Below are 23,511 nucleotides of genomic sequence, written 5' to 3' on the forward strand. Positions count from 1 at the left end.
CCAAGGAAACCAAAGTCTGGAGCGTTTCCTAAATATGTCTTTGTCCCTTTTTCTCTCTTTTTCTCTTTTTGTAGGACTGAAGAAGATAAGAAATCCAGAGCGAATGGTCAGGATTGCTGTTGGTTACACAGGACACACCCCTCCCAAGAGTGACGACACTGACGCCAACAGTAAGAGACATACAAACACTCCTCACAATGTTTGTGCGTGTGCATGTCTGTGAGAGGGTGTTTAAGTGCCGCTCGCACATTTGTCTGTAGCACAGGGTGACTCTGGGAGCAAGTATAAAAGCCTTCTGGCAGAATGATGTGATGCGGGAACTGAGGTCTCCTTCTCATCTGCTCTGTAACAGATCACACTTACACATGCATACACACACACGCGCACACACACACATATACACAGAACAAGCACACGCTCTATCTCTGTGTGTCTCTGCTGAGACGTCATTCCAATTCAGCTCTGTTACACATCATGTTTATTCATGCATGCCAGTACAGTATTAGTGGGCATACACACACACACATAGACATACACACACACACAATAAGGCAGGGCTTACTTTGGCTATCAGTAGTTTATTGTCATACCTAATCTGTACACATGGCATTATGTATCTATAATCCTCAATGGGCCTGGTTAAACTAGAAGTGAGATGGAGTGTGTAATCTGGGGTCGCCGCATGGTCGTGTATGAGTCTGAGTGTGTACTGGGCATGTGTGTGATTGCTGTGGTGTCTTAGAGGGACTATAAAGGCAATGATTGCTTTGATTGGTTATTGATTCCAGAGGACATGACACAGATGCATGTCTCTGCCTCTGAGTGTATTTGTGTGTGTGTGTTAGGGGGACAAATTGAAGGAAAATAAACAGATGTGAGGAGGAGCAGACGGACATGGTGCTTAGTGAGGTGATGGGGGTTATGGGTATAGGGAGGGACGGTATGTGGACCCCCCCTTCCTCAGTACACGCACACACACACATACACACACACACACACACACACACACACACACACACACACACACACACACACACACATACACACACACACACACACACACACACACACACACACACACACACACACACACAAACACCCCAACCCCTTTTTCATTTCAATAGAAGCTGATGGCGTCATACCTACACCAGACCCTCTTATTTTGTTAAGAGGGATGGGAGAAGATGTAACTGTCATAAAATAGCAAATAAAGAATTAAGAAAAAAATCTGAAATAAAAAAGAATAGAATGGAATAGAATAGAATAGAACAGAGAGTTCTGTTTGGGATGACTGTTTAATATGAGCGGAGACTTCCCGAGCCTATCCCTGTCTCCTATCTGTTCTCGCGTCCCAGCTGGAGGATTACTGGAGGAAAAGTTTATCAGCAGAATGATAAAATTAGCATGCACGCCCATCTCTCTATCCCTTCCCCCCCTGCTCTCCCTCTTTCTCTCGTCTCTCCCTCCCTCTTCCTGCACTCTCGCTCATCCCATGCTATGCTCCCCCCTTTCTTCTCCCTGCCCTGGCGCTCCCTCCTGCCCTCCCACCCTCCTCCCTCCCATCCCTCTATCTAGCTGCTGTGCAATGAGCCTTTCTTTCTGTCACATTAATTTCATCCCAAAAAGAGGGAAAATGTGAAAATTTCCCCTGATGCCTCCTAATATCAGTAGGGGGAGAGTTAAGAGTTGCATTTGGAACGTTTTTCTCTCTCTTTACTGAGGAGAGTTTTATAATTAACTGACAGCCATCTCACAAGGGCATTGGCTTGTTTCTGTGTTAAATATGGAGATGACAGTTTTATGAGGTAAAATATTCATCAGTCGGAGGCTGTGATTCCAGTCTAAATTATGGCATTTGATAGGCTACCAAAGCAATGTTTCACTTTGGTTGAACACTTTCACTTTTAGCACGCATACCTCTATATGACTTAATGAGCCATCAGTTTCACATTAGCATTCAGGCTTTGTCACTCTTTTGGACTCTCTTTTACTAGATTAGCAGGTGAGTGCGTGATCTATGTACAGCCTCTTTGGGGTGTAAAAGCTCATCAGCATTCAACAAATCAACAAAGTTGGTTTCCCAGTCCTTGTCAGCGGGGAGTGTAAATGTAAGAATACGTTAAGATGATGGTTGTGTCCATGAAGGTGTGCTTTGAAAGGGATTTTGGAACCAAGGTCACTGGTTAAAAAAACGCCACTCTCTGTGATGTGTGTTTCTTGATCGGCAGGCACCGCATGTGTATGTGTGCGTCTGTTTGCATGTATGAGCGTGCATGCGTGTGTGTATGTGTGTGTGTGCGTGGGTGTTTGTGTGTGTGCCTACGCATGTGCTACGGTCTTGTTTGATGTGGTGGTTCTGGTACATTTCAAAGGCGAGGCTCTGATGAGAATTCTTCAGAACAGCAGGGGGAGGGAAGGGGGTTATAGCCAGGAGGGGTGGGGTTTAAACGCTGATTGGCATTCATAGCAGAGAGGCTGGAGTGCTGCTAAAAAAGAAATTAGGCTTTAACTAAGCTGCACCATTCAGCTGTTTAACTAAGCTGCTGCACCGTTCAGCTGTTTGAAATTCTGTCTTCTCAGGCCTTCTATTAATAAATGCATAATTGATTAGGGGGAGCATACGTGCCTGAACACACTTCCTACTGACACAAACACACACACTTGCTCAGACACCTACATACTCACATAAGCACACACACATAGACCCCCTACAGACCCTATCCTGTAACCCTATAGTACACTTCTCTCTTTGTCTCTGTGTTACCTTGTTCCATCTCTTGTCCTTGTAAAATTCTTACTTTCTGATTCTTCTCTCTCTAAGTTTCTTTTTTTCTTCATTAACTGTCCCTCTCTGGCTCATTGTCTCCCTGCCTCTCTCTGTCTCCCCACTCTGACCCCCCCACCCCACCTATCTCTCTTTTACTCTCACTCTGTCGTCTGCCCTCAGGTAGAGTATAATTCCTATCTTCCCAGGGGAGTCATGAATGGACGCCCTCTACTCAAATGCTTATCAATAACCTTTGAGTGCTTGCTCTCTTTGACTTCTTAGCGGCACACCCGTTGGGCACACACACACAAACAAGCACACACACACACACACACACACACACACACACACGCACACACACACAACACACACACACGCACACACACAAGGGGCTCTACCTTTGTGCGGACGCTTTGCGCTGGTGAAGTGGTATTTTCCTGTGGCGCAGTGGGATTTTTTCCTCACCTGCACCTATTCAGTATTTTGGTGATTCTCTGCGTGCCGCAGTGGGGGAGGAGAGGCTCAGTAGGGGCCGTTTCGCAGGTAATCCAGCAGCTTGATGTAGTTTTGGTGGCGGTGCACTCTTATAGCTCTCTCCAAAACTAAGCAAACCTCTATTATTCATGTGTTGCTTGTCTGTTCCTCTACCAGTAGTCACATCATATTACACTGAAAAAAATAATTAAAGGATAAGGCTGGCTATAGTTTTGTTATTGTCAACAAATCCCATGAAAAGACTAAAATCAACAGAGTGTTAGTCCATTTCTCAATACTTAAATTTTTCCGTCTTGTTTATGGCTCTCAGCCCTAAGCCCCATGGTTCCTACTGAAGACTTAAATCTTTAAAAGCAGGTCACAAATATATAGTTACGTCTTAAAAAAATGCAGTGTCCTGAACCAGCTCGGCACTGTAGCTTTTAGCAGATATTACTCAAACAGGAGAAAATAGTGCATATGTTGGGGACTATTTTCATCTGTGGATTTGGTGTATGAGTGAGTATTACCGGCAGCAGAATGTTGTATGTGGGATTTACTCAAAATAAACTACAGTGCCCATGTTCATCGTAATGAAGGAACCTGTCACTTAGTGCAACAGTGTTGCTCACTGGTGTGTTTTTAATAATTTCTGGACAACAGTAGAGGTTTATGACAGAGAGAAACATGCTATATTGGACTTTGGTTACACAGCCAATACTTGATTATAAAAAAATATAGAATATCATCTGACGTCATTCTTGAAGGCAATGCTGCCAAGTAGGTAAAAGCTTACTTGTTTTTACTGACCAGTGTTGCCTCACCTGTGGTTAGCATGAGGATGATTGTGAGTCTAACTAAAGTAGTGCATCATTACATAGAAAATGTGGTCCTCTGAGGACATTCAGTATGTCCAGAAACATTAAACATCACCTGCCTATAGCAGGATTTACGCTGTTGTGCATTTGAACTTGCAACTCTCCAGCTCCCGTAGAAGAATATTAGTTTCCTCTCAGGAGGAACCAGTCGAGAATCTCTACTCCATTACCAAACTGTTTGTTTAACACTTTTGGGAGCGCTTTGCTTTTAAAGGGGATAAGAGATGCCCATGTGATTGGCCATGATTGTAACCAACCCCTAATGTACCGATAATGTATGATAATGGGTTCTTCTTAATCCAAATCTGATTCTGGGTGGGCCCCAGGTGTGCTGTGCACCTCCACCTGCTGTCCAAAAATAAGTGCACTGCCACTTCCTTTGCGCACTGCACACTTAGCCTATTGTTTGCACTCTGCACCTTGATTGACAGAGTTATCAACCTTACTTGTCTACATCACTGGGAATCACCCATAAGTGAATAAGATATAATAAGACACACTCATTGATTAGGAATAACGCATTTACTGGGCCATACAAAGTATTAGCCTGACATCTCTTTTCACTGCTATGCCAAAAATCCTCAGCTGTATTTCTGATTCAGAATTTACAGGAAGCTTTTACAGATCAAGGATGATCTGTAACTGGATGGACCACATTTTCTTTTAACAAAATTAATCAAAGCTTCTTTCCTTCATAGGCCTGAAAAAAATCTATTCGCAAATTAATTTACTTAAGGTCACATTGTGCCATTAAATGCTACACAATAAAGGTTTGTTATGATTTTATTCAGCCACTTGCCAGAGATGCTGCCTTTTGGTATTCTCCTCTCGCAATATCTCTGTGTCTGATGAGAAATTTCTCTTCTCTTCCTACTCATCCCTCATTCATCTTCCTTTATCTTCACCCCCTGTCCTCCCCCACTTCCCCTTCTGCTCCAGATGAGCCAGGCCAATTGAAGATATACCTTCCCAAAAAGCTGCTAGAGTGTCTACCCAAATGTTCCTCTCTGCCCAAGGAGCGCCATCGCTGGAACACCAACGAGGTGAGAATGAAACACACTCAAAAGGGAAATATCTGTGACAGTGAGATGAAATATTATTTTTACTGGTGATGCATCTCTAGCTAATGTCACATTGAGAGATGAAGAGGAGGTAAACAAACACAATGGCAGCTTTTCATTATGGGACCCTAAAACTGTGACACTAGAAAATAAAAAAAAACAAAACAACCCAAGCTCCGAGACTGTACATTCCATTTGGCATGTTGCTGTCTATTTCGCTTTATAATCCAAACAACTCTGGGTTAAGGCGTAGGATCAGGGGCTCCTGGGTCTAAAAGTATACGACTTAGAGGCTAAGAAACAACAAATGAGGCTACAGAATGAATGTTTCCGCTTCTGGGTGTTTCTGGGTTCAAAAAACCTATGGTCAATAGGATAAAGATTGTTATCTGAACTTAACATTGTTGCCATGCAACCACAAAAAGCCTTTAAAATGTGTGGCACATTTTTGCACATAGTTGTTTTTTCTGTCTTGTGTTATGTGTGAAAAGGATGCTCTACTTACATTGTGTAATGTTGTCTTCCAAAAAAATGGAGAGCTGTCTGAGGTATAAACAACAAAAGCAGTGACCATGCACCCAGAGGATTTGATCATAAAAGTGAGTTAAGTTTAAGTAACTTAAGGGGTTTTGCTCTTCACTTTCCTCAATGTTAACCATATTTTAGAAATTTTAGTCTGCTCTGACTGTTGAAGTTTTCACACAAACACACTGCTACCAGTATATAGGACAATATAGGGCTGAGTTTGCCCTGCTCTAGGCCAAAATTAGTATCATATTTGCAGCATGAACAATGGATAACTTAAATTCTGCTGCTGGCTAAGTGGTACAATGTAAAATGGGGCCAAATTAGGTTGGGACAACTCTTTACTCATGGCCAAAGATAACCCTGAGCTAAACATTTGGGGTGTGAAAAGCTTTACAGAGTTGCATGTTCTTCCAGACTTAAACTGTTAGCTTAGGGAAGTGTTTGATGGGTGGAAATGGATGCAGGCATTTATCGTCAATAGCCCCTTGTTTATGCATTGCACAGCTCTCCACTGGTGGTTTGCTCCATTCATTGTGATGCGGTTGGCCTCTGCGAGGACATTTTCTCCATGTGCAGGCTGTGCACTCCATTATGGATGTGTGTTTGTGTGTTTGTGTTATTGATTACCAAGTCCGGCATTATTATGCAATGCAAAGCTGATTTGGCCTGTGGTTTTTCTCTCAGGAAAGTCATTACATTTTTCATGCAATCCATCTCAATGAAGGTCATACTGGGAGTTAAGCACGGCGCCTACTGAACAGTGCGCTCACATGAATAGGTTGTGTGTGTGTGTGTGTGTGTGTGTGTGTGTGTGTGTGTGTGTGTGTGTGTGTGTGTGTGTGTGTGTGTGTGTGTGTGTGTGTGTGTGTGTGTGGTTCAGAACAACGTGACCGCAGTTGGTTTGGGACTTCCTTTCATCAGCCTAACCAAGAGCAATTGTGCACAAGGCACAGGGACTAGACCAGAGCACCTTGTTGCTGCCCCCTCTCCTGCCCTTTCTCCCACCTTTTCTCCATAAGTCTCCCTTTCAGCTTACCATCTAGTCCTCTCCATCTTTATCTTTCATTTCCTACCACCCCACCCACCCACCCCCCACCCCCCTCTCTCTTTCTCTCTCCGTGGCTCTCTCGCTCTGATGAGGAGGTACAGGCTCAGTTCAGGGGGAGGTTGGGTGTCCCTCAGCGGATTCCTTCAAAGCTCCTCTTCCACCCAGGCATAAAGTTTCCTGCATACTTAAACACTCCATTGTGTCTGCTGCTCCTCTTGCTTGGTGCTTTCATAGGGGGGTGCTCACTGTGCATCTATCTAGTGCATGTATGTATTTCAGTCTATGTATGTGTTTCTAACTACGCGTGCGAGTGTGTCTGTAGAGGGATATGCACAACTCCGGATTATTGTGGTCAATTATTTTGTTGCTGCTGCAATAAAAGTATTGATTTTTTCTGTTTGTTGATTTGTATCTGTCTGTGTTGCAGACATTGCAAGAGGTATAGCAGTTTTCATGAAATGTCATCAATTTTTATGCACATGTAAGTCCACCATAGATTGTAGTGTAACATACATTTTTATGTGGGATTTCTGGACCAATCGGCTGTCAGCTGTCAAGTCAGCTGTCAAACTTGAATCAATTTATTTATTCAATCGTATCCCCTCAATGTGTGTGTGTGTGTGTGTGTGTGTGTGTGTGTGTGTGTGTGTGTTTGTGTGTGTTCACTTAAAATATAATGCTGTTCTGGTCTAGATATTGCTCATGAAGTGTGGTGATGTGTTATCGACCAATGTGTGTGCTAAAACGCCCAGTAATTATTTGGTGTGTAGACAGACGTGTGTGTGTGTTTGGGTGTGCATGTATGATTTTGTGGGTTTCCATAGAATTCTTCATTTCCATATGCTTACGCGGAAGGAAACACTGTTTGGGTGTTGGGTTTCTGCATGCTGTTTATACATGTCTGCATTTAGAATTAGGATTATCCTTTGTGTGTGTGTGTGTGTGTGTGTGTGTGTGTGTGTGTGTGTGTGTGTGTGTGTGTGTGAATAAAAAGAGCAGAGTGCGAGAGATAAAGAGATTACCGTTCTGTGTTTGGATGGCTCTGATTAAGTCGGACCCAATCTTTACAAGTCTTCATCTGATGTGTCCTTATTCTCACCTTTTCTTGGCATGTGTATGACTTTGCAAGTGTGTGTGGGTATTTGTGTGTGCGCGTTTTCTTGCACATGTGCGCAACTGCATATGATCCTCTGATCTCTGTTTTGTCACGCATGGCTGTCCCCGACACCATGGCCTCCAACAACCACTGAGCTGTGACCCCATACATTTTTACCCCATCCACTCCTCCTCCTCCTCTTCTCTGTCCTTTCCTCTCTTCCTTCCCTTCCCTCTTCCTTCCCCTCTCTCTCTTTTGTGTACCTACTGATGTGTGAAATTATTCTGTGATGGAGGGATGGATTCCTCCCTGAAGGGCTGAGCAGAGGCGTGAGCCTTTTGTTCAATAATAGATTGGGGGTGTATGTGTATCTGTCCATGGTAATAGACTATAGACTAGTTTTAGATAACAAACCACACTCAGGTGGACAGACTGACGGGAGAGTCGGTTTTATTCATCCATCGGGAATGACTTGTTTGGTTTCAGCAAATTCTTTGGAGCACTTAAATAAGGAGTCTATCAAACTTTTCTAGACAAAGACAAACTTCAGAATCTGTTCTTGGGATTCAACTCATGAAAAGATATGATTACTCTTGTGGGGACCCTTGGCATCCTGACTCATATTTTAGGAGGCCAGCCTGAGTTGAATAACGAATAAAATTCCCTTTTGAAAAATCTTATTCAAGCTATGAAATGTGTACGCACATTCTATGTGAATATGCACGTCATTGTGTGATCTGATGTGCATTTTAAAGGGTTCTACTTCAGAGCAGCCCCCTACTATGATTCAAATGATGCAACTGTCAAACGGATGGTACAGACCTCAGTACATCACACAGACAACAGCCGTCTGTGCCACAGTGCTTCTGCATGTGAGTCTGCTCTACATGTCGCTCAATTGTACGGGTGTAAAAAGCAAGTCTGAAGAAAAGGCATTGTTTTGGAATCAATGATATGAAATAAAATGATATGAAACATACAACATTTTATTGTAGAGCTCCGTTCTTGTGACAAAGTGATGTATTGGTAGCTGTATGTTGTGAAGGCAGCTCATTGACAGTTCACACACGCTCATGTCTGGCTGTGCTGCTGCATGACACTAACATGATTGCTCGAATGAGAAACAGATCAAAAAGCATATACATGTTAGACCACTGCCCCATCTGCCTCCTGTGTGTGTGTGTGTGTGTGTGTGTGTGTGTGTGTGTGTGTGTGTGTGTGTGTGTGTGTGTGTGTGTGTCAAGAGTAGGTGTTGCCATGGTAACAGATTGGGATTGTGTGAATATTCGAGCTAATGGTATGATCAATGTTGCATGTGTGACACAAAGGACGTTTATGATTGTGCAGTACATTAAAGGTAATAACAGAGACGTGATCAGTATGTCTGCTTGCGGTACCAAACATACAACAGATGAAAAAAAAAAAATCAGTTGTTGAAGTGCAAAAGCTCTAAATCTCAGGTAAAATGTCAGGAACTCACTCATGCTCACCTACATGCTGTGGCGTCAGCTTTTGTGAGCTCCAATCTTCTAACCCAAACAAAGCTCTGTGTGTGTGAATGTTTAATGTATTATTTATGTCATTGTTGTTTGTGAGCCATTAAATAGATACATTGAATTAAATATGCATGCGTTGTATTCCTACATTTCTGTGCAGAGATATTTCCCATTTTTCCCTGTAGGTAAAAAATGAACTGTAGAAGTGTGTGGAAAGGGAGTCACACAGGAGCGATGACATCAAACGTCACTTACCAGACGACTTGACAAAATGCTATAGATCCATTATGGAAACCCAGAGAGATTCAGTTAGCACACAGCCAGTTGCAGGCCTCTATGTTCCATTTATTCTGTGGTGAAGGGTGTCCTTGATTTATGACTTTGATGTGTGAATTGCTAATGTCCAGCTCACACTGGCTCAGGCTGACACTCCCCATTTTTTGGCCATGTCAGAACAAAGACAAAAGTAACGTGCCTTTGGAAACTTACCGAAAGTTTCATTTTTAAAATGAAATGGGTGTGTCGTTCATGCATTTGTTAACATAACATGCTGTGTCCCAGAGCCTGCCTATGGCTGTAACCTCTCCATTTGACATTGAGCTCTGTGCTGTTGCCGTTTACCAGAGTAAAGCATGGTTTAATGAGGGGGCAAAGAAGCCATCGCACACACTCACACGTGCGCACACATGCATGCACATATGTATATACACACACAGATACACACACACAGGATACCAGAGGGGTGTTGCGCAGCTCCTTGTGTTTGATTCCTATTCTTTTATTTTTAATCATTCCTCTGTCTTTTGGGTTGAGAAATATTTTATGTTTGGAGAGCGCCAAGTTATAATCACTAATTAGTCCTCCAGGCTCTCTTTCTCCCTCCCTCTCTTTTTCTCCTCCTCCTTTGTCTATCTCTCCATCTCTCTCTGAGCCAAGCATAGCCCAATTAACACCCAACGTCATTTTGTGTCTGTTGTGACTTCCATTTCCGCGTGAACTCCAGACAGCCATAATGTCCTGCTGACCGAACCAGCAATTTAAACCAAATGTGCAGCAATGCAAAGAATTAATTAGATTCATTCTATTCATAAATGTAATTTCCTTATTGATACATGAAATTATCCGGCAAATGGGACTGTAGATGCCGCATAGATGGTTGGGAATCAGTATTTCTGTGTGTTTCAGTCATGCAGATATTTCAGCACATACAAGTTCACAAGGGGCTGGGATTAACCAGGTTTTACAAGTCTAGTCAGGGAAAGCCAGGTGTCTGAGGTAGGAGTTAGTGTTGCCTCTCCTCTCCTCTCCTCTCTTCTCCTCTCCTTTCCTTTCCTTTCCTCTCCTCTCCTCTCCTCTAGAACTGGAAGCCCCACATTTTCCTCCTGTTCTATTTTCTCCATGTCGCACAGACCCACTATTTATCTTGCCCACTATAATTTGACACAAAATATTGTTAACTGGAGACACAGAAATATATTAAACAGTGGGAATGTGTGGCTGTGAGTGTGGGGGTGTTGTGTATGTGCCGTAGCTCGTTTGTGTGTGTGTGTCTTCACGTGTGTGTCTTTGAGTGTGTCTTTTGCTTTTTAACTTCCTGTTACATTTCAAGCCTGACCAAAAAGAACTGAATGACCAGCAGTGTCTGCTGTAATAAGGAGCCAGGCTGTGCGGTGGAGACAATACTTTTTGTATCCTTAATTGTCCCCACATAGAACCTCTGTAATATCTGAGTCCTGTGTAAATTAGATTTAATTCATTGGAGACAGATAAAGCATTAAAATGTGTATGTGTGAGCATGTGCACACACACACACAGATGGTCTTTGTACTCCTATTTTGAGAACTTGTACTGTATGTGTAGAGCTTTGTCTAGATAGCTTTATAATTTTATTTAACTTTGATAACTTTCTGCTTCTCAGACTTTGCGAGACCTTTAGGAGTCAAATGTATTTTACAGCAGTATGGGGTAATTTTGCATGTTTACATCCCCCAGTAGCAGTGAGATGTCAACAAAACATCACACTGTAAATCAAGCACCACAGGTGCTGGAACCCAATTGATTTTGATGAGGTTTTTCTTTAGCGTCTTCATTTTATGTCTTTATAATATCTGGAGCTTAGAGACTTGTAAAATGGTTCTGAATTTCTGAAGTCAATAGAGTTTCAGCCTGCCATGTTGGACTTTATGCAGATAATGGCACACAAGTCTAACAATACTTAAAAATAAAAAATTGTATGAAAATATCTGTGAATCCCTCTCACAATATTTGCGCATTGTTAATTCCAAGTCTGGTTATGTATTTGTATGATCTACAAATCTGAGTCACATGTAGTGCTATCCTGATGCCTAAAACGTTTTTACTGTTACTGTACTGCTGATGCTCACTCTGTGGCTCCACATGTGCGAGTAGTTTGCAGTATTTTACTGTAAATTCATATGATGAGGTATGCACCGAGTATATCTGTGGACACCTGGGACCGCATGCGTTCTAAGTGAGTCATCAGAGAGGTTTTTACAGACGATTGATGCTGCTTCACTGTTGCGTAATGATTACGGAGTTGTCCGCCAGCAATAGTGGGATGGAGCTACGGTTCTAGTGTGGAAATAAAGGACAGATAGATGTGAAAGTGTAACCTACCTTCTGTTCAAACTGTTCAACAGCTTTTCCTTTATGTCACATGCTTTGTGGATATATTTAACATCTCTCCAACCACTCTGCCAAGCCTTGCTGAAAATATATCAACAATCAGACAATTACACTATACCAAAAATCCTAACATACTGATCAGTAACTTCTGAACTGCTACAAAACCGGAATGATAATATTAATCTATTTTACATTTTATTCACTTATTTAGCTGTTGATCAATGTTGATTAAGTTCCTACAGAATTTTAACACCCTGCATATGGTTATGGCTCTCTTTTTTCTAGTGCAACATAATATTTATCTGCTTGAAGTTAGATGGATAAACCACAATTCACACAAATATTAAAAACTTTCCAGTGAGTACACCCTTGTTGCCTCTGTAAATTTTCCACACAGCATTATTAACTGCCTGTCTTATAGATAATCCAGACAATTAAGATTTAAACATTTTTAGAGACGAATACAAATATGTCATTAAAAGTGTACAGACCCAAATATTCAATACTGAAACAGTCATACTTGACACACCTATCTGCAAAAGGGCTGCAAAGTATATCAGACCATATTTTTTATCGGTGCTCTGTAAAGTTGCTGTGAGGTCAAATTGTCAGTTTTGTTGATGTGATATTGCAAGAATCTGACTGTGTTGGCCTCATAAGTTTCGACCCACTAATGACCCACTTGCAGCCTGTAATCTCTATTTTTAATTAAATCTGGTAAGATTGTGTTGTTATTAAATTGCACTGTCAGTACAAAATCAATGCACGGAAATACAGCATAATAAAAAATATGAATTTGCTGTGGTGGTTTCAGAGCACTTTCTTTTCACTCATTATCAGTTTGCTCACTGCTCATTTGTTTTGAAAACATAGGTGTGTACGTGGGGAATAGTAAATATGAATATTTAGTAGTAAATGTGAGTTATCAGCCACAGGGTTGGTTAATGTTTAACGTTCACTGGTAGCATTTCTCAAGGTAAATCTCTTAATGTCTGTGTTTCCCTCTTAATCAGTTGAAAAGTCATTTTATTGTGGAGCTCTCCTGCCGTTTTTACTGCACACTGTGAACAGTGTTCATCATCACGTTTTTGGCCTCATGGAGCTTTGTTTCAGTAAACTCTTTAAAAACACAATTAAAGACTTTAATTTTGAAGCAAACCACATTTTTATACACGCATTTAAGTCCATTCAATATTTCTCGAAACATACATACACTGACAACTAAGTACCAAGTACATCTCATATGCTTTTCAAATATTAAGAGGTACATGTGGCAAAAAAAAGATCCTCACATAATAATCACTATGATGCAGGTCAAATGTGTTGGCATGTATGAAAACTTACCAGGTGAAAGTTTTACCTTTGGCTCTTTTTCTGATTTTATAATGTTTCTCAATTGGGTCTCCAGTGTCTCGCAGATCTCAGTTTATCACAGGAGCCGAGCCAAAGGGGTAAACTGGCTGCCAACTACATCATATCCGCAACAAAACATAGTGAGAGAGCAGTGAATCTCATGGTGCGGTGTCCACTAACATTATCCTGGAAATGTACACATTCACAAGATTTACCCTGGGAGATGTATACATTTATTGGTAAATATGCCGTTTCCCACATTTAACCTAATAGACATAAGGTGAGGTACGCCATGCAGCATGTGTGTGTGCTGCACATTCAGTCTGGGTAATGATATCTGAACAGTTCCACTCAGGAGACCACAGTATGCGTCCGGTGTTTTCTCCTCTCAAACTGCAGTTTTATTTCTCCGTCTCTCCCCGTCGCTGTCCGCCTCTTCCTCTCTCTCCCTCCTCCCTCCTGCTGATCTATGGAATGTCTACTCTCATATGGAAAGTGTTTGTAAAAGTCACGATAATCAAATTTCACTGATTCCTGGGGGATTAAACAAGGTGGTGTTTGTGTGTGTGTGTGTGTGTGTGTGTGTGTGTGAGAGAGAGAGTGTGTGAGAGTAGGTCTCTTTGCATATACAATATTAGCTGTGTACTAGGTTGTGTATTGTAATGCAGCTGTGCCATTAGTCTAAGACCAGCTCAGCTGTAATATATCATCCATCATCTTGTACTCTAAGGAGGCAGCTATATAAGGGATACTGATGCCGCATTTGCATACTGACAGTGCATATATTTAATTGTTTGAATGTAAAGTATAAGCCAGTGGGTGGGAGGGGATGATAAACACCTAATATGGAAGGGAGAGCATCTCACTTGCCTCACTAGCATCTTGGCCAAGTGACAGAGATTGAGAATAGTGTTCAATCATTCCTTTGGGTGTTTGACAGTAAAAGTTTTTTTGCTAACAGTATTCTTCGAAATTCCTCTTTAATACTTGGAGCCAAATCAGTCTGCCCCAATAATTAGATTAGTATCTGGTGGAAATGTTAGCTCACTACTCCAGCAAACAGGAAAAACATGGCAAACGGTGAGATTTCCCAGCCCAAAAACAGGTATTAGCTAGTGTTAAGCCTAACTGCATAATTACCTCTTGTTGGCAGCATATATGTACTGGCAGTATGTTTACATAGCGTGCCAGCTAGCAAGTCTTAACACTGTCCAATGCACAACACCAGCGTCACTTTCTCTGTGAGACTCTAAGTTCCAGTCTCTGTCTGCTCTAAGGTGTCATTGCATGTTGAACTAGAAAGTCACAGTCCATTACAGTTCATATGAGGTGGAAAGTTTCCAGGAGAGCCCGGCAGGCGATGACTGATGTCTGTCTCCCCTTCAATCTCTAAAGGTGCATTAAATTAAAGCAATTATTAAATGGCTTTGCTTTCATTTGATGAATGAAAATAGATCACATTTAAGCAAACAAATGTGTCCCAAAGGTTGCGATATGATTCTATTGGCAACACACAGATATAGCTGCTGTTTTGTCTAAACTGTAAAAATGTTGGTCATATCTCTCATCTCCCCCTGTTATTTATTTATATACAACTATCTTACATTATATAGAAGTTTAAAGATAGCTAACATACTTTGTCGCCCACTGCATGACTCACAGTACTTGAAGAGAAGGTGATGACACTGGGCTCTACCTTGTACTGTGCATCATCACTGTAAATATACTGTGAAGAGGAGCCCCTTTGGATCTATTGATACACTAAACCATACACTTATGAGCTATTAATGGCACAGCATATGTTCATCAGATATTATCACTTACAACAGCTCACTGTTTGTGTATTTTCTCAGCTATGGATGTGCACAGTCTGCCCTTCATGCAGTGGTTTCAGCCAACTAAAAGTCAAAAAGAAATTTCAAGATGGACTGATCTATTTCAAACTGAATTCAAAATGAAACAAATCCATACTTTTTACCACAAGATGCAATAAAGAAGATCCAGACACTGCCCAAATTCTGCTGACTACTAATTTGTGGTTATGACTGTTCAAGTAAACAGGTAAATGAGAAAACCCTTTCTGGGATTTCGAAAATAATGTTTTTAGCCAAAGAAGTAAGTAGCATCATTTTAATCAAGTGCAGTTGCAGTAAAAGTGAATTCTGTGGGGAAGGAGTTAAATTAGATTCTGCATCTTTACTCTGTTGCTTGTGGTATTGTTTAATTGTCTGTAATCAATGGCAGTTGGCCAAGTAAAAGTGCATCATTTAGCTTTGAAAAAGTGCCATTTCTGAGCAAGAGGTGAATTTTGCTCATTTGCTCTTGGACTCATTGAAGCGCAAGCTGGCAATCATCAGAACTGGGAATGCATTTGGGACTCCTCTGTCAAACCATATATCACATTTTGCAATACCCTGTAAGAGTGAGTGCAGGGCCTATAGTAAGTCTGTTCAGGTCTACAGCCCGGGGCCTCGTCCTAGGCAGAGACAGATCAGACTGCACAACAGTGGAAGCCAGTCACTCGAGCAGGGTTGATAACCTTTAATGTTTACTTTTGCTCATTTCAACTCCACCTGCCCATCTCCCAGTATGAAGCCTCCAGGCCTGTTGTCAGTGGAAAAGATAAACCCGAGATTGCAGACAAATTGTACATCTGTAATTTGATGCTTGTCTTTGGCAGTTTGTTTTTGAGGCTTGAGGAGAGTTAAATATGCATGGCTTCAACATGGGTGGCTCCAAGTTTTTTCCAAAACAACAAACAAATGACATGAAATCTTTATTTGGTGGAGACAAACAGAATTCTGAATTGATTTTTTCAGAGAGAAGACTCCACGTGAGCTCCAGCAGTTAACTAGATTTGTTTGTTTCTTCTGAAATGGAGCTACAGTGATATTTACTGAGAGCACGCACAGGTGCGCAACCTCACACACATACAAACACACACATACAAACACACACACACACACACACACACACACACACACACACACACACACACACACACACACACACACACACACACACATATGCTCCCATCCTTATTTGGTTGAGGAAGAGACAAACCTAAAGATCGCCACGGAGACCCATCTTTCAAATTTATTCATTAAACTCCCAAATGCTCCCCTTAACGAATGTAATTAGAATATGGTAATGAGAGAGGGCTGAACCAGGGAGTGTTGTAATACGCTTAGCAGCACAGAGGGAGAGAAGAAGAGAGAGAGATACAGATAGAGACAGGAAGGGAAACAGAGTAAGGGAGTTAGAGGAGAGAGAAATAGAGAGACTGACTGACAGGGTGCCAATTTATGTCTTGTTGTAAACAAGTATTTATGCCAATGAGAGGTGGCACACACTATTTCTTTTTTTCCCTCCCTCTCCCACTACTTCTCTCTCTCTCTCCCTCTCCCTTTCCATGCCTCTCTATCTCTCTCTGTTTCTCTCTCTCTCCTTAGCATCCCAAACCTCCTCAATAACAATAACATCAACAATAGCAGAGCAGAGACGAGCCTCGAAGGGCAGAATGACTCACAGTCAGATGAGGCATCAGGGGTTATCGCAACCACTGGAGACTCTTTCATTGAGATACCATCCCCTATCCTCTCTCTCACTCTCCCTGTCTTCTTCCACCCCCACCCACCCACCCCACCCCAATTTAGAGATTTCAACTATACATCTGGATGTGTGTGTGTGTGTGTGTGTGTGTGTGTGTGTGTGTGTGTGTGTGTGTGTGAGAGTGAGTGTGTGTGATTGTGTGTGTGGCATGCACTCTTTCCTAGTTAACTTTTGCGGCAGTTTTTGAGGACAGTTTTTGACAAGCTTTATCCAAGACGCCCTAGCGCAACGGGGGTCCTGGCATTGTGTTTGACACCACACACCTGTTGCCGTCTTTGATGTGTTCATCCCCCTGCTGAGACAGAGGGGGCCGTCTCCTCAAATGCAAATACAAGACAGGAAGAAGAGGACAGGTAAGGTGCGCAAGAGATGGGAAGTCTTAGAAAAATATGATTGATGTTCCCTCAGTGGATTGAAGCTGACTCTTCGTTGCTCTCAGGTCTCTGCTAAAAAAGTTAGTGCTACTTTCCATACTGCATGTGTGTGTGGGTGTGTGTGTAGCCACCTTCACCATTTGGACATCTATATCTTGGTGAACGAAAGAGGAGAGGGAAATGAGACAGAAAAAAGAGAGAAGTGGGTGAGCTGAAGGGAGAAGGGGGGGGGTAAAGAGGTCAAACCAAAAGGAGAGGGAATGAGGGAGTGAAAGAGTGAAGGAGAGGGGAGAGTGGCTATTTCATTATAAAGCTGTCACTCACATGGGCAGCAGCCACCACGTAGTCTCTTCTGAGACGAAGCCTCTTTGGGGTTGTGTATGTGTATGCATTCGTTCATGTCTGTGCATCCTAGCATATGGTCATTTTGATGGGGGAGATTTGTGTGTGTGTGTGTGTGTGTGTGTGTGTGAGTGTGTGTGTAAGAAAATGTTGTGAGAGTTACGGTGTGACAGAGACGAATGTGACGCGCATGTCTCCCTCCCAACCAGGTGACAGGGGTGGGTCCCGGCTGAAGGTCAGACCTTGTCCTCCAGTGATAAACCAGCACTAAATATGTGTGCGTGTGTACATGCACCGGTGTGTTTGTCTATACACTGTGTGACCGAGAAAACGAGAAGAGAGAGAGAGAAAGGCAGGACAAGTTTTATTTTTATTTATTTATTTTTCCACACAAGCGACTTTGTGTATTAATAGCCGGCCCATTTGTATGCGTGTGTGTTCAAGTCTTTTATGTCCATGGATGTGCATGTGTCTGTTGCCTAGTGTGTGATGAGGTGTTTATATGATAAACACAAGGCAAGCTTGAGAGGAATTCTGATCAGGGGCTTTGCAACAGTTGTTATGGAAACAGCATTAAGCAGTTGTATTAGCCAGTGGAGGTAATATAAAGGCTGTTGAAAGTAACACACAGTGGGGAGCGAGGCAGTTTGGGAATATAATACAAACTACACATTATTGCTCTGGTTTACAATAGACTTGATGAAATTTTATTGTGTGGCTAGAACAGAACAAAATTATCCTTGTCGTAACTCAGTGTCTGGCTCTCTTACTGTTGAGAGCTACACATTTTAATTAGCCAGGTTAGAGGAACATAGTGCAAACAAGACATTATTGGTCTGGTTTACAATAGACTTCACATCATTTACGTCAGCTTAAAGCATAACACAAATGAGTCTGTATTCAGATCTCCCTCTGCAGCATTATCTTAAGTTTGGAGTCTTCAGAAAAGCAGCCACTGCTCAATGACATTGGTGATTTTAGAGGTCACTCAGGACTGTTTCAATATTACACACAGAGATGCTGGGAGATCGGTTCTGTCACACATCTGTCAACAACTGTGGATAATGACAAGCCCACAGGCACCTCTCATTTCTAATGGATTATTGATTATTGCAGTTAAAATGAAATTGTATGACAATATAGGTTTAGCATAAAATTGTCATTGTTATACTTAATTTCCATGATGAGCCTTGTTTAAAAATAGACCATGATCAATAAAATGTGGGTTGAATGGATGACAGAGATGGTGCTCCAGATCAAAATTAAAACCAGAGAGAAGCCTGTAGTCTGCAAAAAAAAAAAGAAATAATAAAAAAAAACAGGAGGCAATTTTGGATAGAGTGTCTATCAATGTCAGGCACTGACAGGGTTGTTCTGGGAAGGAGAGAAGCGGTGGAGGTGCTCTGGAACAAATTACAGCATCAGCAGACCTCCCCTGGTAATGCTAATGCAGTTATTTCCCCCATATATGTATACAAGACTTACCCCGCTCAAGGAGAAGGGTAAAAACCGATTCTGTAGTTGAGAAGGACACTTCAGTTCGCTACCTCCTTGTACCGCCAAAATAAACTGTTCAATGCCAAATGATTTCTGTGGTGAGAACTAGCAGCAGCCTTCATTCGAGGCACTTCAAATGGATGTGACAGTTCCAGTTTACAGACAACTCTGTTTTCTCCAGATCTCTGTCGGGGTGATGCTCATCATTAGACTTCAAATGTGCGTGTACACACGCGCACACACACACACACACACACACACACACACACACACACACACACACACACACACACAGACCCTATAACGGAATCTCCCTGGGGAAAGCTCCTGGATAAGTCTGTTGCAGTGTAGGCGACCCCCCCACCCCCTTCCCCTACCTCCTCTGGAAATCTCCCTGAGGCCTGTGAGTGTGTGCGTGTGAATGTGCTTGTGTGTGTGCATACGTGTGTGTCTGTCTGCTTTTCTGTACATGCCACCAGTTTCTCGGAGGGAGATGGTCTCAGTGATGCGTGAGTGGGAGGCTGATTTCCCCAACTGCATCGCTCGCTCCAATCTAACTTCCCACTCATGCTCTCTGCTTTGTTAGATATTTCTTAAGTAACTCTCTCTCTCTCTTTCTCTCGCACACAGACAGACAGGAATAGGTTGTGTTGGGAAAAATGTGTATGTGCATGTGTGTGTGTTTGTGTGTGTGCATTCAGCGTGGCCTGTCGTAATGTATTATTACGTAGACTCACACAGACATGCAGAACGTCTGGGTTTCTAGAGTAGATCTCTGGAGAAAGATGCTTGTCCCTGTCCCTGTGTCTGGCACAGCTAACACACACACACACACATACACACACTCACAGTATTCCTAAAGGGTCACTGTGTCGCCAGGCATGCTCAAAGCGCTCCATCACTGGTTTCCACTGGGACAATAACTGTGACTTCCTGAGGATCGACCTTCAGCATCTCACTTCTGTCACTCTTCACATGGGCGTGTGTGTGTGTCTGTGTGTAGTGGTTGAGGAATTGAGCAGCAGTGTGTGTGTCTGCAGTGTGTGTGTGTGTGTGTGTGTGTATGTGTGTGTGTGTGTGTGTGTGTGTGTGTGTGTGTGCGTGCGTGTGTGGGTGTGTTTTAGATTGTGTGTCAGGCTGCCGTTTCAGCTGACTCTTCTGTTTCTGGCTTTTTAATGGCTCTTATGGGGCAGGCCTTTAATTGCAAGTCTCTCTCCCTCCTTCTTAATCCTCCCATCCTTCTGTCTCTCCCAGCCCCTCGTCTCCTCTCTTCTTCTCCTCTCTCCTCCCGCCTCCCACTGGCTGACACTCACTAGGGGAGCCCGAGTGCCTGGCCGGGGCTGTGGAGGCCGTATAGGATATTGACTTGCTGCGGAGTGGTTTGGGAGGTGGAGAGGTGGCTGCCTGTCACAGCTAATGAATAGATGCATAAATGAATGAGGCACTCCTCTGTGTACGTGTGTGTGTGTGTGTGTGTGTGTGTGTGTGTGTGTGTGTGTGTGTGTGTGTGTGTGTGTGTGTGTGTGTTGTGCCTAGCTATGGCAAAAAATGTGCCTGTGTGTGTCTAACCTAAACTCGGCTCTGAGCAGTTTTATGAGCCAGACAGACATTAACAGTGGCCAGCTTGATAGTGATAATTATTAAGGGTGTGATGACAGTCCATCCCACACACACACAGACAGACAGACAGACACACAGACACACACACACACACACACACACACACAGACACGTGTGTGTGTGTGTGTGTGTGTGTGTATATATATATATATATAATATATATATATATATATATATATATACATATATATATATATAAATACATATTATACTGTATATATATATAAAGACACATATAAATGCCGGATGAGTTAGTGGGGGGTTGGGACGTGAGGATCGAATGAAGGATACTAAAAAAAAAACAATCCAGTTAAGTGCCAGCACCCCCCAGCTGCTCTCTCTTTTTGTCTCTCCCTGCCTTTCTTCCCCTATCCCTCTCTGTCCCTCCATCTCCTCTGATCGGTGTGGTGCTGGAGTGCTCTCATGCCAAACTGGGACAAATACCTAAAAACACACGCGCACACACACACACACACACACACACACACACACAGAAAGAGACAGAGAGGAAGAGAGGGAGACAAGGTCTGGAGAGGAGACTGTTGATCTGAGGGGGTAGATGAAGGAGTGCTTGAGTGTTGATGTCTTCTTCACTATTGCTTTGTGCCACATTTCAAACACTGATTGCCTTAAGAGGACAATTTACATTTCATAGTCTTTCACAACAAGTGGGTGAGATGGGAGTCAGAGATAGGAGGAGAGAGAAAGATGTTTCAAGGAGGAAGCCAGGGGTGAGAGAGTTCACCGAGCAAAGGGAAAAAGTGGTGTTGCATGAGCGACTAAAAAATGGGCGGCATAAACAACAGTTTCTTTTGGCTGCATCTCTGTGTGTCTCTGTCACTGTGCGTATGGACGTTTTGTTTTTGCTTACTCTCGGTAGAATGCACCTGTATGATTTGAACTTTCTTTTTCCGTATTGGACTCGTGTGAGTGTAGAAGAAGAATAGAAATAGAGAGGAGTGGAGAAGAGAGGAGAGCTGAGCTGAGGAGATGAAAAGAGAGCCGGAGGAATTAAGAATCAAGTTAGGAGCAAGCTTTATCTGACGGGAAACTGTGAAACTGCAAAGTACAAGAAAACTTTTCCTATCAGTGCACTCTCTCGGCTAGTGTATGGGTCTGCACTCCCGGTCTGTGAGTGTGTGTTTATATGTGTGTGTTTATGTGGCATGTGTGTATTTAGGAGATAGCTTTTCCTCCCCGGTGGAGGGAGACATCAGTGTGTCGGTGAGTGTGATTGGTTGTTGGCCCTGAGGGTCTGTCCTCTATATCTGTCTCCTGACTGGTCGCTCTGTGACCAATCAGGCGCCCAGACTGCACCGTGGCAATCAGATAGTGACTTACTCTCTGTGGGCATCGGCAGGTCATCTGGAAATACCTGTTATGTTTTATCTCCCTGTGACACACACACACACACACACACACACTCTCATGCACACACACCAATGTAACCTTTTCCTCTTGTCTTTGTCTCTCTAGGAGATTGCTGCATATCTCATCACTTTTGAGAAACATGATGAGTGGCTGACGACATCGCCAAAAACCAGGTGAGGAGAGCACAGACAATTGTTTCCACACACATACATACACATACATACACATACATACACATACATACACATACAAACACAGAATCACTCAATCAGCCAATGAATCACATTGGTTTAATCCCAAAGACGGACTGCCTGTGTTTGATTAAAACATTAGTGATGTACGTCGACTGTCTCCGGAGGGACCTGCTGACGGCCTGCGCTACATGTAGAGAACGCTCTAGAACACGGCTGGACTGTAAAGCACCTAGTCAGCTGAAAATGGAGTATTAATGAATGTAAATGTATTAGGATAAGTGATGTATAATTCAGACATAGGAGGGTGAAGGGGGGTTTAAAAGGAGGGGGAGAATGTGTATGTATATGATGGGGTGAGAACAGGGATTCACATGCCAGAACTGAATATTCATCGATCTGAAAGAACCATAGGTAGCTCTGTTCCAGAATGGGGAGAGGTTATTGCCAGGAAGAAAGGAAGGAAGGACGGAGAGGAAGAAAAAAATGAAAGACAGTAGAAAAAAGGGCAATTTGAATTATTGATAAATCACCTTATTGACATTTACTTTAGTTAATACAAATGTAGGTATGATAAAAAAAAGAAAGAAAAAGAAGAAAGAGGAAGAAAAGAAGTGAGAAAGACAAGAAAAGAAGAAAGAAAAAGTAAAGTAAAGCAAGTCAAGCAGTCACCTCATGCCCCCATTTCTGATTACTGACACTGCTGAAAGCCCGAGGTGATGCCTCCGTGCTCCCATTGTGCGAGCTGAAGGACTCTTCTCAGGAGCAGCCTGAGGCCAGCAGCACAGTTTATGTTGTGGATGGATTTCTCATTGATTGGTTGTGCTGCCGAATAGCCTCAGCCTCCCGGCAGCAACAGCAGCAGCAGTCATATTGGTGTTATTGAGCAGCAGTTAGATATAATCCCATTTACACATGACACGAGGCACGATTAGAACAGATTACACCTAATCCCATCAGATGGAAAGGAGCTCAGCGAACGGAGCCAGTGACATTTATGTGCATGCATTGATGTGCGTGTATGTGTGTGTTTGCATCCATATGTGGGCATGCATTTGCACACTTGTGGGGGGGCAATATTAAGGTAACATTCAATGACCTTCATTTCTCCCCTTACTGAAATACCTCATCAGTTCAAAGTAATGACTGTTACCTCC

The 23,511-nt window shown here is 42.7% G+C and overlaps 1 protein-coding gene across 6 annotated transcripts in view; it reads left to right on the top strand.

The window, feature by feature from the left end:
* LOC130178999 (calmodulin-binding transcription activator 1-like) overlaps nucleotides 1–23,511 on the top strand; it is a 54,363-nt gene that overhangs the window by 4,619 nt on the left and 26,233 nt on the right. For all 6 annotated transcript variants that reach the window (XM_056391702.1, XM_056391694.1, XM_056391719.1 and 3 more), the window contains 3 exons: nucleotides 75–170; nucleotides 5,059–5,162; nucleotides 22,269–22,336. In XM_056391702.1, coding sequence (XP_056247677.1) covers nucleotides 75–170; nucleotides 5,059–5,162; nucleotides 22,269–22,336 — 268 coding nt within the window. The remainder of the gene's footprint in view (nucleotides 1–74; nucleotides 171–5,058; nucleotides 5,163–22,268; nucleotides 22,337–23,511) is intronic.

This window comes from Seriola aureovittata, chromosome 2 (assembly GCF_021018895.1).
Source record: "Seriola aureovittata isolate HTS-2021-v1 ecotype China chromosome 2, ASM2101889v1, whole genome shotgun sequence".
NCBI classification, from domain to species: domain Eukaryota; kingdom Metazoa; phylum Chordata; class Actinopteri; order Carangiformes; family Carangidae; genus Seriola; species Seriola aureovittata.